Source organism: Cucurbitaria berberidis (assembly GCF_010015615.1).
Source record: "Cucurbitaria berberidis CBS 394.84 unplaced genomic scaffold K460scaffold_2, whole genome shotgun sequence".
Classification (NCBI taxonomy): Eukaryota; Fungi; Ascomycota; class Dothideomycetes; order Pleosporales; family Cucurbitariaceae; genus Cucurbitaria; species Cucurbitaria berberidis.
This window is the reverse complement of record NW_024468936.1, coordinates 6420670-6431796: the sequence shown is the minus strand read 5'-3', so window position 1 is coordinate 6431796 and position 11127 is coordinate 6420670. Positions and strand designations below refer to the sequence as shown.

The 11127-nt window shown below is 50.4% G+C and overlaps 5 protein-coding genes across 5 annotated transcripts; 3 read left to right on the top strand and 2 right to left on the bottom strand.

Annotated features, from left to right (window-relative positions):
- Window positions 1–155: 155 nt before the first annotated feature.
- Window positions 156–4179, top strand: K460DRAFT_305410 (uncharacterized protein). The gene is made up of 11 exons (XM_040930010.1): window positions 156–799; window positions 849–1399; window positions 1449–1556; window positions 1608–1825; window positions 1876–1906; window positions 1953–2149; window positions 2197–3088; window positions 3286–3471; window positions 3517–3667; window positions 3717–3815; window positions 3870–4179. The coding sequence occupies exons 1-11, from the start codon at window positions 269–271 to the stop codon at window positions 3891–3893; spliced, it is 2988 nt and encodes a 995-aa protein (XP_040791917.1). The 5' UTR covers window positions 156–268; the 3' UTR covers window positions 3894–4179.
- Window positions 4180–4562: 383 nt separating this feature from the next.
- Window positions 4563–5365, top strand: K460DRAFT_404582 (uncharacterized protein; the record flags this gene model as incomplete). Its single annotated transcript, XM_040936747.1, has 2 exons — window positions 4563–4848; window positions 4914–5365. 2 exons carry the CDS (start codon window positions 4563–4565, stop codon window positions 5363–5365), a joined length of 738 nt encoding a protein of 245 aa, XP_040791916.1.
- A 358-nt stretch (window positions 5366–5723) lies between these two features.
- Window positions 5724–7292, bottom strand: K460DRAFT_376010 (mannose-6-phosphate isomeras-like protein; the record flags this gene model as incomplete). The annotated part of the gene is made up of 5 exons (XM_040934831.1): window positions 5724–6703; window positions 6755–6992; window positions 7042–7130; window positions 7188–7208; window positions 7262–7292. 5 exons carry the CDS (start codon window positions 7290–7292, stop codon window positions 5724–5726), a joined length of 1359 nt encoding a protein of 452 aa, XP_040791915.1.
- Window positions 7293–7621: 329 nt separating this feature from the next.
- K460DRAFT_354208 (uncharacterized protein) lies at window positions 7622–9433 on the top strand (the record flags this gene model as incomplete). Its single annotated transcript, XM_040931766.1, has 4 exons — window positions 7622–7732; window positions 8061–8124; window positions 8188–8616; window positions 8946–9433. The coding sequence occupies 4 exons, from the start codon at window positions 7622–7624 to the stop codon at window positions 9431–9433; spliced, it is 1092 nt and encodes a 363-aa protein (XP_040791914.1).
- Window positions 9434–9901: 468 nt separating this feature from the next.
- K460DRAFT_404579 (glycosyltransferase family 8 protein) lies at window positions 9902–10954 on the bottom strand (the record flags this gene model as incomplete). The annotated part of the gene is made up of 3 exons (XM_040936746.1): window positions 9902–10358; window positions 10415–10850; window positions 10903–10954. The coding sequence occupies 3 exons, from the start codon at window positions 10952–10954 to the stop codon at window positions 9902–9904; spliced, it is 945 nt and encodes a 314-aa protein (XP_040791913.1).
- Between the last annotated feature and the right edge of the window lie 173 nt (window positions 10955–11127).

Below are 11127 nucleotides of genomic sequence, written 5' to 3'. Positions count from 1 at the left end.
GAAGCGCTGCTACTTCTGTGCCACGCTATGGGTGCTGTTTGCACAATTGAGGCGAAGCTGTCGAACGAGGCAGACCTGTACGCTAATCGCGCAGCTGATGCCTGGGGCTTGCCGCCACAACCTGCAAACACAGCCTCCTGCTGCAGCCCAGTTCGCCGTGGACGGATGTTCTTCAATCTCTCACTTCTCAAGCAGCATTTTGGCCGTATCTAAGAGCAGCTATCATGATAGATGATGGCCTTCAGCGAAGAATACTGAGGTTTCGACAATGACCCACTACACACCATTCGTGTCGCACCGCACCCAGGAGGCCACGCACGCTTATCATGGCGAATTTGAACATTCGCCCGCAAAACGGCGCCGGGTCGAAAATGAGTTCGAGCAGAACATGTCGGCCCAGACAGAGGTTAATCTCAATCCGCACACCTACAATCACATGGAAACGTCAACTTCTACATGCTTGTGGGCATATGAATCCTCTACATATCAGTTCGGGCAGCAGATGACCGTTGTCGATCGGTCTGTTCCTGATGCAGGGATGAATGGATGGAAGTTCGAAACGAATTGGAATGCTCAAAGCCAATTCGTCTTCACGGATGCGATGCCACAAGCAGATCCAGCCACTGGTACCGAGTTTCACGCGCAATGCTCTACTTCGATTCTTCATCACTCAGTTTCAATTCCAGCTGCTTCATACGAATATTTCTCTGAACCGATGCCAACAGACAACGTTTCTCGACGCTCATCATGCACCCCTTCTGCGAATAACACAGAAGCTAACCAGGTGTGCTTTGGTATGGCAAGTCGCTCCATACATTGGCTCATGTTGTGCACTAACTTTGTGACAGATCACGGATCTACAAGCAGAACTAGACATGGCACTTTACTTACCTCTTCACGATCGCCGAGCTGCAGTGTTCTCGTCGCCGTGCGGACTGTACATCGGCGGATCTCTCGCAGGAACCTTCGATGAAAGAAGTGCCCAGATCCTTCAAGTTCTGTCCGAAGATCCTTTGATTGATATACAGATTATCCTGCCAATACCGGCAGCTACAATGGGTAAGCCTAAAAAGCTCACGCCAGGTCGGTTTGGCTGGTCCCCAGTGTCAATTAATGTATACGGCTCGAAATCCTTTGCTGGAGATGTGGGGAACTTTTGCCAGACTTGCAACTTGTACTTACAAGATCCTCTTGAATGCGACCGGAACGTGCCCTATTGCAACCCACATCGATTCGCTCTATCCGAAGACGAACCTCGCCTCACATTCGATCTCAACGAAACCAGTTTGGGCAAAACTGTCACGCAGCTGCACTACTCCAACCTTCTTGATAGTCTCGTCTCATCGGGAGCGCTGCATGAACTTGAAACACCACCTCACCTCAGGACTGCGCTACTGCCGTAAGTCCTACATATCATGCTTTTTTTCGTTTCACTAACGTATATATAGGCATCAGCGACAGGCTTTGTACTTCATGACACAGCGAGAGCTAGGTTGGGCGTACGAAGATACTTCATGCGATATCTGGACGAAAGTGAGAGGCACACACCATGACATGTAAGCAAGGCCCACGCTAGAGTTTCTTAAGTTTTACTAAACCGTTAATAGTTATCGCAATAATATAACTGGGACATGGCAACAATGTCGACCAACGCAATTCAAGGGAGGAATCCTTGCTGACGCGATGGGCCTAGGAAAATCATGCAGCATGATTGCATTGATGGCAAACGACTGGCAGGGTGATTCTTCCCATCCAACTGCTCTTGAAGAAGGAATTAGGGGAATAGTCGAAGTCTCCGCTACACTCCTGATTGTCCCACCTTCACGTAAGTGTAATCTTTACATTACTGTGACACTGCATAATAAAACCATTTAGTTATTCTTACCTGGGAGGAACAATTACAAAGGTGAAGGCCTGTTCTTTCCCTCCAAAGCTCTCTGCTAACAGTCTAGACATCTCAAATCTCCGCAATCGCTAAGGATACGTCGACATCATGCCTCAAGACGTGTTCTAGGGATCGACGAGTTGCGAAGGTATGATGTTATTATTACTACCTATCAGACGGTCGAGTCCGAATGGAGAACGTGTTCGCAGTCAAAGCCGCTACCTTTGTTTGCGGCCCATTGGCGACGAATAGTCTTAGACGAGGGTAAGGACGCCTTCTAAAATTCATACCTCAAGCTGATGTTACAGCCCACTATGTGAGCAACAGATCGAGCAACACATTCAAGGCTATTTGCGACCTGAATGCCCACGCCCGCTGGGCCGTAACTGGGACACCGCTACAAAATCGGCTTGGTGATCTGGCCACAATCTGCCAGTTCCTACGTGTGTACCCGTACGACGATCGTGAAACCTTCGAGAGAGATCTAGTATCACTTTGGAAAGCCGGGCATAATGACACAGCCATCTCCAGACTCAAGCGACTATTCCAGTGCATCCTCCTCCGTCGGACCCAGGGCATTGTTGATCTACCAACGAGGACCGATTTGAAGTTCTCCTTGAAGCTTAACCACGAAGAACGAGATTACTATAGCGCAGTTGAGAGCAATGTTGCCTCTACCATTGACGCAGCATTAAACAATTCGAGTCACACCGCCACGACTTTTGCGAGCATAATCCAGCAGATCAACGAGCTTCGACTAATATGCAACCTCGGCACACATCGAAAGTCTGCGAAGAAAACATGTATTCCGGACAGCGGTGCCTGGAATTCGCGAACAGCGCAAAGAGCACTATCTGCCTTGGGCACCACTGATATCATCACATGCAACGTTTGCAGCCTTGATCTAAACGCGAGCATGATGCAGGATGGGCTAGGCTCTGATCTCATCCTGTGTTCTACGCGAGTTATGATATTCAGTTGTCTCAAAATCGTTTGCGAGAGCTGCATGAGTCAGGACCTAAGACTTCAATGCGGCTGTACGCCATCTTGTCTTAGCGCAACCGCCTTGTACACACCTGGAAGCACAGTATCAGAAGCTTCTTCACCAGCCCCGTCGGTTTCTGATACACCCGAGGAGTCCCTACCTACAAAGATCAAAGCTCTAGTCACGGACTTACTCGACCAACCAATGGGAACCAAAAGGTAAGTCGATTTTGCTAGAAGAGTTAAGTCTCTCACATTTGGGCATTGATGATGTCGCTATTAGACACCACTATTGACTCACTTGCTTCCGGCTTATGTTGAAGTCTATGGATGATCGCTGGAAATCATGACCTTGCTATCTCGCTTTAGTATCACAATCAAATCAGTGCTGTTAGCGCTGACCATTGTACTTCTAGTATCGTATTTTCCTTCTGGACATCAACGCTCGATCTCGTCGAGAAAGGCCTTTTACAGGGTTCTATCAATTACACACGGTACGACGGCAATACTTCCCAAAGTAATCGATCCCGCGCATTGAAGAGGTTCCGAGAAGACAAGGATCTTCCTGTCATCTTAATGACAATATCCTGTTCGGCTGTTGGGTACGTTAATGTAACCACAATCCTAATTGTGCTAAATCTGTGTAGATTAGACATTACAGCTGCTTCGAGAGCCTATATTATGGAACCGCAATGGAACCCTACTGTGGAAGAGCAAGCGCTAGCGCGCGTACATCGTATGGGGCAGACGAGAGAAGTAACCACGATTCGCTTCGTGATGGAAGGGACATTTGAAGAGGTAGGCTTCTTGCTATAGCCGTGTGCAGGATCTAGCTAAAGAGTTACAGAGGGTTGTGGAAACACAAGAGAAGAAGCGGGAACTGGCTGACTTGCTCCTCTCGTCAGATTTGCATACGGAAAAAGAGCATAGTCTTGACAGACTGAAGGTGAGGCAGCTGACATGGCAGCACACGTCATCTTCACTGCTGACGGCGTTATAGTATTTCCGCTCGCTGCTGAAATGAAGACGAAGCTAAGGCGTCCTTGCTAAGCTATTGCTCTTACAAAAAAACCGTCCAGGCTTCAGAGACTTAACCAATCGTAATATTGGCTCTACAGGCTAGCGAAAATACACCTTCCACGATGATTTGGGTCCACATAGTTGTCGACTCATGAGTTTGAGAGACAGGACGGCGCAAAAAGGAAGATAAAAGCAGATGAAGTTTGCTGTCAAGTATATGGAAGGTGTTGGTATCAACTTGAGAAGAATTTTAATGCTACCATGTTCGAATCAGAAAAGTCTTTCTATAGCCGGAGGTTCCATATATCGAGTGCTTGATACTGAGCGCATGCGGGGCCCTGTTAGTATGGGTGCGCCAAGCCGCTAGTATCGAATCCGTACAAGCGGCATCGAGACCCTGGTGCAACATGGAGCTTTCCACAGCTTGAGCATATGAGTGAAGAACGTTGTCGCTGCCCATATCGTGCGTCCACATATACGCTCGTGATACCTAGAATACATCGTCACGCGTGCGCTATCCGCGATAGCACTTAAATCGCTTACCACGCGACGCGATTCAACTATCCGTGTCCGCTAACCACGCCACACCTCATTCCCACCACTCACATACTCCGCACAGCCAGCCGTTACAATGAACAATTACTCTTTTCTCGACTCCACTGGTCAGCCCACGATGCCCCGCCCACCTCCTTCCCCTTCACCCTCACAAGCTGGCTCGCAGGTCAACGGTGGCCAGCAAAACGGCATACCCATGGTCAACGGCCTGCCCTCCGGGGGCCAGCAGACGGATATGAATCACCTATGGGCGGTGGTGCAGCAGCTGAGTCAGCTGTTGGAGGAGAATAAGGCGCAGACAGCAGGGATTGTGAACGGGGTTGCTGCGATACAAGGACGGGCAGCGGAGGAAGGTGGTGCGGTGGGAGGGCTGGGAATGAGGGAGGTCAATGGGGAATTGAATGGTATGTGTCGTACACTTCCACCATAACCAACATCTGGAGAAAAAGAAAGCTAACAACTTGCACAGCAGCATCGAATGCCCACCAGATCTCCACGCTCCAAAACCAGCTGTCCTCCGCCCAACAAACCATCTCCGCCCTGACCGCCACAAACACATCCCTTTCCGCGCTTTTAACAGACTACGAGTCCGCACTGACCCTCCTCCTCGATAAATTGCGTCCATACGCCTATTCTCAGACGACTTCCATCCTCGCGTTGCACAAACACTACCAGGCACTCTTAGACACAGAGCGCAACACATCTATGGGTTTGAGGCTGGAGCATGCAGAGTGGCAAGCAGGGCTGAGCCGCGTGGCGGACAATGCGAGGAATGCGTTGAGATCACAGGGAGAAGTCGAGGAGGGGCTGAGAAGAGAAATCAGGGAGGTGAAGGAGGAGAACAGGGTTCTGAGGCGGTTGGTGGGGTGGGAGGAGAAGGAGAGCAGCGATGAAGAGCAAGAAGAGAAGGTCCAACCATAATCATCTGGGAAACTACATGGCGTGAGATCATGGGACCGTATAAACGGTGGTTGTGCATAGCGTTGGCGTTTTGGAGATGATATCATGGGCTTGCAGGCTGCTTTTGGGAGTTCAAAGAGCTTCATTGGCGATATGATGCCAGTTATTTTCACTATTGGGTTACCCTCAATTAACGTGGGAGCGTACATCGAATGACCGGCATATCATCACCGTATGTGATGTTTATAGCATTATGTTATCAAGTTCTCGCGTATACGCGTGAGAAGTTCCATCAGGTCATTGTTCATATCTTCATTTTCATGCCCCATGTCACGACGTATTCACACGTCGCTCCCCTACCTTCAATAGAGCCGCTCGTTTATAGCTTCTCCTTCTCATCCTGGATCTCGCAAAAGGCCTTGAAGGTCACTAGACCCTCTCCATCCTCGGCATCGATGTCACTCTTGATCACAACCTCCGCCGTAGCACCAACGAAGAAGACATAGCCCTCCTCAATCGCTTCTTCCTTGTTACCAACGCTAATCGTGCCCTTACCCTTGGTACACAGGATGATACTCGGACCCTCGATGGGATCGAACGTCGCCTTTGCGCCCGTCCTGTTGAGCGCTGTCCGGACAACGGCGAACTCAGGAATTGGCGGGTTGTACAAAAGACTGCCCGAGTTCGAACTGTACGCTGGCGCATTCAATGTAACATAAGGGTAGTCTGTGGGGTCCATCTTCTGCTCGCTGATCGGCGCATAGCTATACGTCAACATGGTCGTCAATGTATCCACATCCTTGAACTTTGGAGTGAAGCCCGCGCGCACCACGTTGTCGGAAGATGCCATGCACTCGATAATGTCACCGGAGAGATATGCATGGATGTCGTCGGCCTTGAGGAACATGGCCTCGCCGATTTCGAGCTTGACGTAGTTGAGGAAGAATTGAACGAATAGGCCAATGTCCTCGGGGAACTGAGAGTTCAGGCGGATGACGAGGTCGGCGAGCTCTTTTCCGTCATTTGAAGGGCCGCCTTCACCAGCGAACTGTGCGCCCTCTGATTCCGCAGCTTTGATGAGCTCCTTAGATGCTGAGGCGAGCGCATCCTTGTCTGTGTTCATGACTTTAGTAAATGCGGACTGTAGAGCCTTTTTGTTGGCCTGAACGTCTTCATCTTTTTCTGATGTCTCTTTGCCTTTGATGGTGTCCTCGAACTTCTTCGCTTCCTCCTCGCCAACGAGTTTGCGTAGTGAAGGGATAGTCTTGAGAAAGTGGGTGATTTCGGCGAGGGGTCGGAAACCGCAGAGGCCATCGAAGGGCGTCACCGCAATGGTCATTTCAGGTTTGTGGTTGTCATCTAGCACACTTCATCAGCCAGGTCCCACAAAACTGCTGACTGGAGGCTGACCTGGATAATTCTTGGGGTCTTTCGCGTGCAGCTGTTCCGCAAGCTTCTTGTTGGGATGCGCCTGTATGCTCAAAGCCTTGTTGATGGACAGCACCTTGAACAGGAAGGGAAGCTTGTTCTCGTAGCGCTCAGCAATGTCTGCGGAGAGTAGGGCTTGGTTGTCCTGGACGAGATCGAGAAGTGTTCGTTGTGTCTCGAGGTCCTTGGAGGGAAGAGAGGGGTGAGTACCCATCCATAGCTACGAACATTAGCAAGACAGCGAATGGAGCAATTGTAGAGAAACATGCCTCAGCATAAGGCTTCTCCTCTTGGATTGAGAATCCAGAAGCCGTTGCAGCAGCAAACTTAGCAGCGGCGGATGTTTTGCCAATTTTGCCTGGGTCGCTTCAGCATACTGCTGAAATGACATAAGATATGACGCGGGTCTTCGCACCCCAGTCGTAGCTGTTCACGCCTACACCACGTCAGTTGTGATCCAACGGTGTCTTTCCCAAGCTTGCATCTTACCGCATTCTAGTCTGATGAGAGGATTCCGCATGTTGAAGCTCGTCAATTGGTGATGTAGTGAGTAAAGGGCATCTCTGAACTGGCAGGGGAGTTTTTGGCGGGGTCCACGTGTTTCCCTTACCGCCTCCGCTCCGCATAATCGACACACTGCCGTTGGAATAAGCTCCTGGGACCACCCCCACTTCCGTTCTTTAGTGCGGCTCTCACCCTGCATCTGCGACACTACCCCAGCACTTGCATTGTACTCTTCTCATCTCCAGATTCCCTCCACAAAGCTCACGACCCTTACCCATGAACAGCCGGGGGCCGCTGAGGTGACGCAGATAACCCGGGAGTGAGGTAGGCGCACCTGGTGTCAACATGGCCGCGCGCAGCAGGCCTCGAGGCGGGCAGCTCAAGGATGAATTCGACGAGGAAAGATCAATCTGGAACTCAATCAAGAGCGACGGCAAGCGAGTTGACCAACTCATGGTAAGACGCGTCTCATCCAGCATCAGCATTGTCATCGTGTTCTCGAAAAATCGACCAGTCCTCCTAAGCATATCACGAGGGATTTGTTGGCCACAATCAGCCACTGGAGTATTGTAGACCTCGGAAGGAGGCTATCGAATGGGAGAAGATACTCCACGAATCAAACGAAGAGGAGAGAGTCACTTGGGCCGACTTCCTGGTGGCCAGCAAGTACCTCCAGGTCTTGCTTGGTCCTAGTCAGTTGGAATTGACGCTCTCCACTCGCATCATACACACGTTTAAATTCGTCAGATTTTCATCCCAAGTCACATCGACTAACATCACGCAGAGAGAGGCCGAGACCATCCGAGTCAGACTGGGCGAACTCAGCGCCGACCAAGATTCCCGCCTAGGTTTGTTTTCTATTCCCCTTGACAACTTTGGATCAACATAGTACAGGAAACTGACCGCAACAGCCCGAGGCGCTGAACCCTCCTCTCGTATCGATGAGGAACTCGAGAAAAGCCTGCGCGAGGATATCCGCCTCTGCAACGAGATCCAGACGCTTCTCCAGCCCATCGAAGGCGGAAACGACATCTGCACCCAACTCACTCTACTCTCCGCCCTTCGTGCTTCAGAGGAAGTGACATCTTCTGCATCACGTGCGACCAGCGTCGGTGGGAAGTCTGGACGTGATCGCCAGGGCAAGAGGAAACTAACCGATGTCGACGATCGTGATAGCATTGCTGCGGATAGTCCCGGTGGCCCAAGTCCGAAAGTGGTGATCAGCAGCCAAAAAGACCGACTCGTCGCGAAGACGAATAGTAGTAGTCGAGCGGGATCGGTGCCTGCTGTTAGGGAAGGCAGCGTGAAAATGGAAGATGATAAAGACGATATGGGTAAGGGTAAGAAGGCTCGTTCTTCCTCCAAATCCCAGTCCTTGACGAAGAAGAACGCCTCTCGTTGAGCAACGATTTCCTTTTGGCGTTTGGTGTTCGTTTTGAGACGGCAGATGATACCCGCTTTTGGCATCTTTGACTTGGTTTAAACGGCTTGTTCTAGGTTTGTAGTCTCATAGACAAGCCCACAATCTCATTTGTCTTTCTATGCATGTATCCTACATCCTCAATGTAATTTCCTCGTCTCTTCACTCTCAATTCCTATCGTCTCATCTCTTTTACACTTCACACATCTCATTCACACCGTAACGTTCAACACAACTGACGCAGCTCAGACGCACGCCCTCGCCTCTTCCCCCAAACCGAAGTTCTTTACCGTAACAACGCCAAAAACCGCTCCTCTTCATCCAGTTCGGCAAACTACGAAGGCGAAGGCATACTCTGTCGTGTCACCAGCGTAATCGGCGAAGGCAAACAACGCCGCTACGAGATAATTGACGCAGACCCCGACCCACCAACCCCCTCCATGCCTTACCGCGCAAGCGTAAACCACCTAATACCCATTCCGCCGCTGACGAGCAATTTGACGCTACCGGATTTGCCGAAGGGAAGGAACGTGCTGGCGCTATACCCGGGCACGACGACATTTTACAAAGCGGAGGTTGTAGCGAGCTGGAAAATTTCTGATGGGAAAGTCAAGAAGGAGGACGGGGGTAAGGAGGGCGAGCATGTTGAGAATCTAGTCAGACTTAGATTTGAGGGAGAGGATGAGGCAGATCGGGAGATGAGTGTTGAGAGGAGGTATGTTTTGCCCGATAAATGACTTGCAGGATGGTAAGGAGGTATGGGTATTGTATTCGAGAGTAGAAAGTAAAGAGGAAGATTGGAGCCACTTGGGCTAGCATACTTGCGAGATGATAGGACATGTTGTTTTGTTGGATTGACTAGTACATAGGGGCTGCATTTTGGCGTAGATAAATAGGCTTGACTCTGGTGTTTGTCTTTTATTACCTCCTCGCGTACGCATTTTACTCATCATTCGTTTGGACATCGTCATGGGATTAAGCCTAATCTACCATTCCTCGTGTCTCTTTACCACTTTGTTGGTTCGTGAGCATCGTTTATTAATATTCGAACTGCAATAATCGCGACTACCATTAACTGCCTATACTTCTCCAGTGGGCTCCGCCATTTATAGAGCGTCGTTTGAGGAGAGATAGGCATAGCCTCCCATGTCCTCAAAGAGTGCTACCCTAATCTAAATCACTTTTGCCGCATCTCTTCATGCCTATCAAAACCCATCCACAATATGCCTCCGTTTCTCCTCCTCTAGTCTCTCTTTATTCACGGTCCACCACCACTCATGGTTCTCATTACTGCATTTACCCTGTTCCTCATCCCACGGCTTGGGGCTTAATATATAGTGTATATTCTTCACTTCATCGTCCCTCCAGATTTGGTGGTGCACGCCCTCCAACCGTAGAGTCTTCAGCGCATTGTAGGTGTACGGGAGCGCAACCCAGCGCCCGTTGAACACATCGCCTAAGAGCGATTGGTCGGCGAAATCGTACGACATGGACGTCTCGTTCGAGAGCTGCTCGAGGATGAGGTTGTACACCGCGGCAGAGGGGTTTACAACTTGGAGGCCACCGTTTGGCATGCCGAGGCCGAAATCTGACGGCGCGCCTTCCTTCTGCGCTACATCCGGCTTATCGTGCTGCGACGTGAAGGCGCAGTTCTCTGGTACCCTGTCTACCAATCAATTGCCTGTCTAAGAGCTGATATGAGGTGAGAGGTGTGTCACCAGTCTTTGGGATAATGCGGTTTCTTGAGCGGATTGCACACACATGCATGGCTCGCTGCAAAAACTCTTTTTCCCTTTCCAGCCATACTGGGTGGATCGAGTTCTAACTCCATGAGCTCGTCCATGTTCTTCAGGACGAGCATGTCGCTATCCAACTGCACTACCCTGTCGTACTCCTCCAACGAGAATGGTGTGAGTTTGCTCCAGCAATCGTAGAAACGGGGATCGTTTGTATAGTCCTTTTGCACGGTCGGAAGGAGGTATTTGACGTGTTGTTTCGGTATACCGCGCTCATCAAGGGCCCTGTGGCCTTCTGGCGGGAATGTATCGGTGTAGAGCGCGACGAGCGGGTATTTCGAGCCATGCTTCTTGAGGCTGTAATCGAGGGTGAGGAGGCCAGTGAGGTAGGCTGTGTTCGTAATGAGGGTCGTCCATACTAGGTTTGTTAGTATGCCAGTCTGATGCACAGCTCGCGATGGTTTGTCTACCTTTCTTCGACGGGACGCCCGCCGACTCTGTGGTAAGCCCTGATGTCGCCATGATCTCACTCAAAATCAAGCGCTATAGTACAGAAGTTGTCAGTGTAATTGGATTAGCTAGCGATCAGAAACTACTACATGTATTGCGCGCTCATGTCCAAATTTGGAGGGGTCAGAACGCTATTGCGATTGCAGACGAAGGATCCCTGTCAAGGGCGTCACCATTCCACCTCG

Coding starts and splice junctions, on each gene's coding strand:
- K460DRAFT_305410 (XM_040930010.1), top strand. CDS start 269: ATGACCCACTACACACCATTCGTGTCGCACCGCACCCAGGAGGCCACG. Junction 1,907..1,952: donor TGGGAGGAACAATTACAAAG/GTGAAGGCCTGT, acceptor CTAACAGTCTAG/ACATCTCAAATCTCCGCAAT. Junction 3,089..3,285: donor CAACCAATGGGAACCAAAAG/GTAAGTCGATTT, acceptor TTGTACTTCTAG/TATCGTATTTTCCTTCTGGA.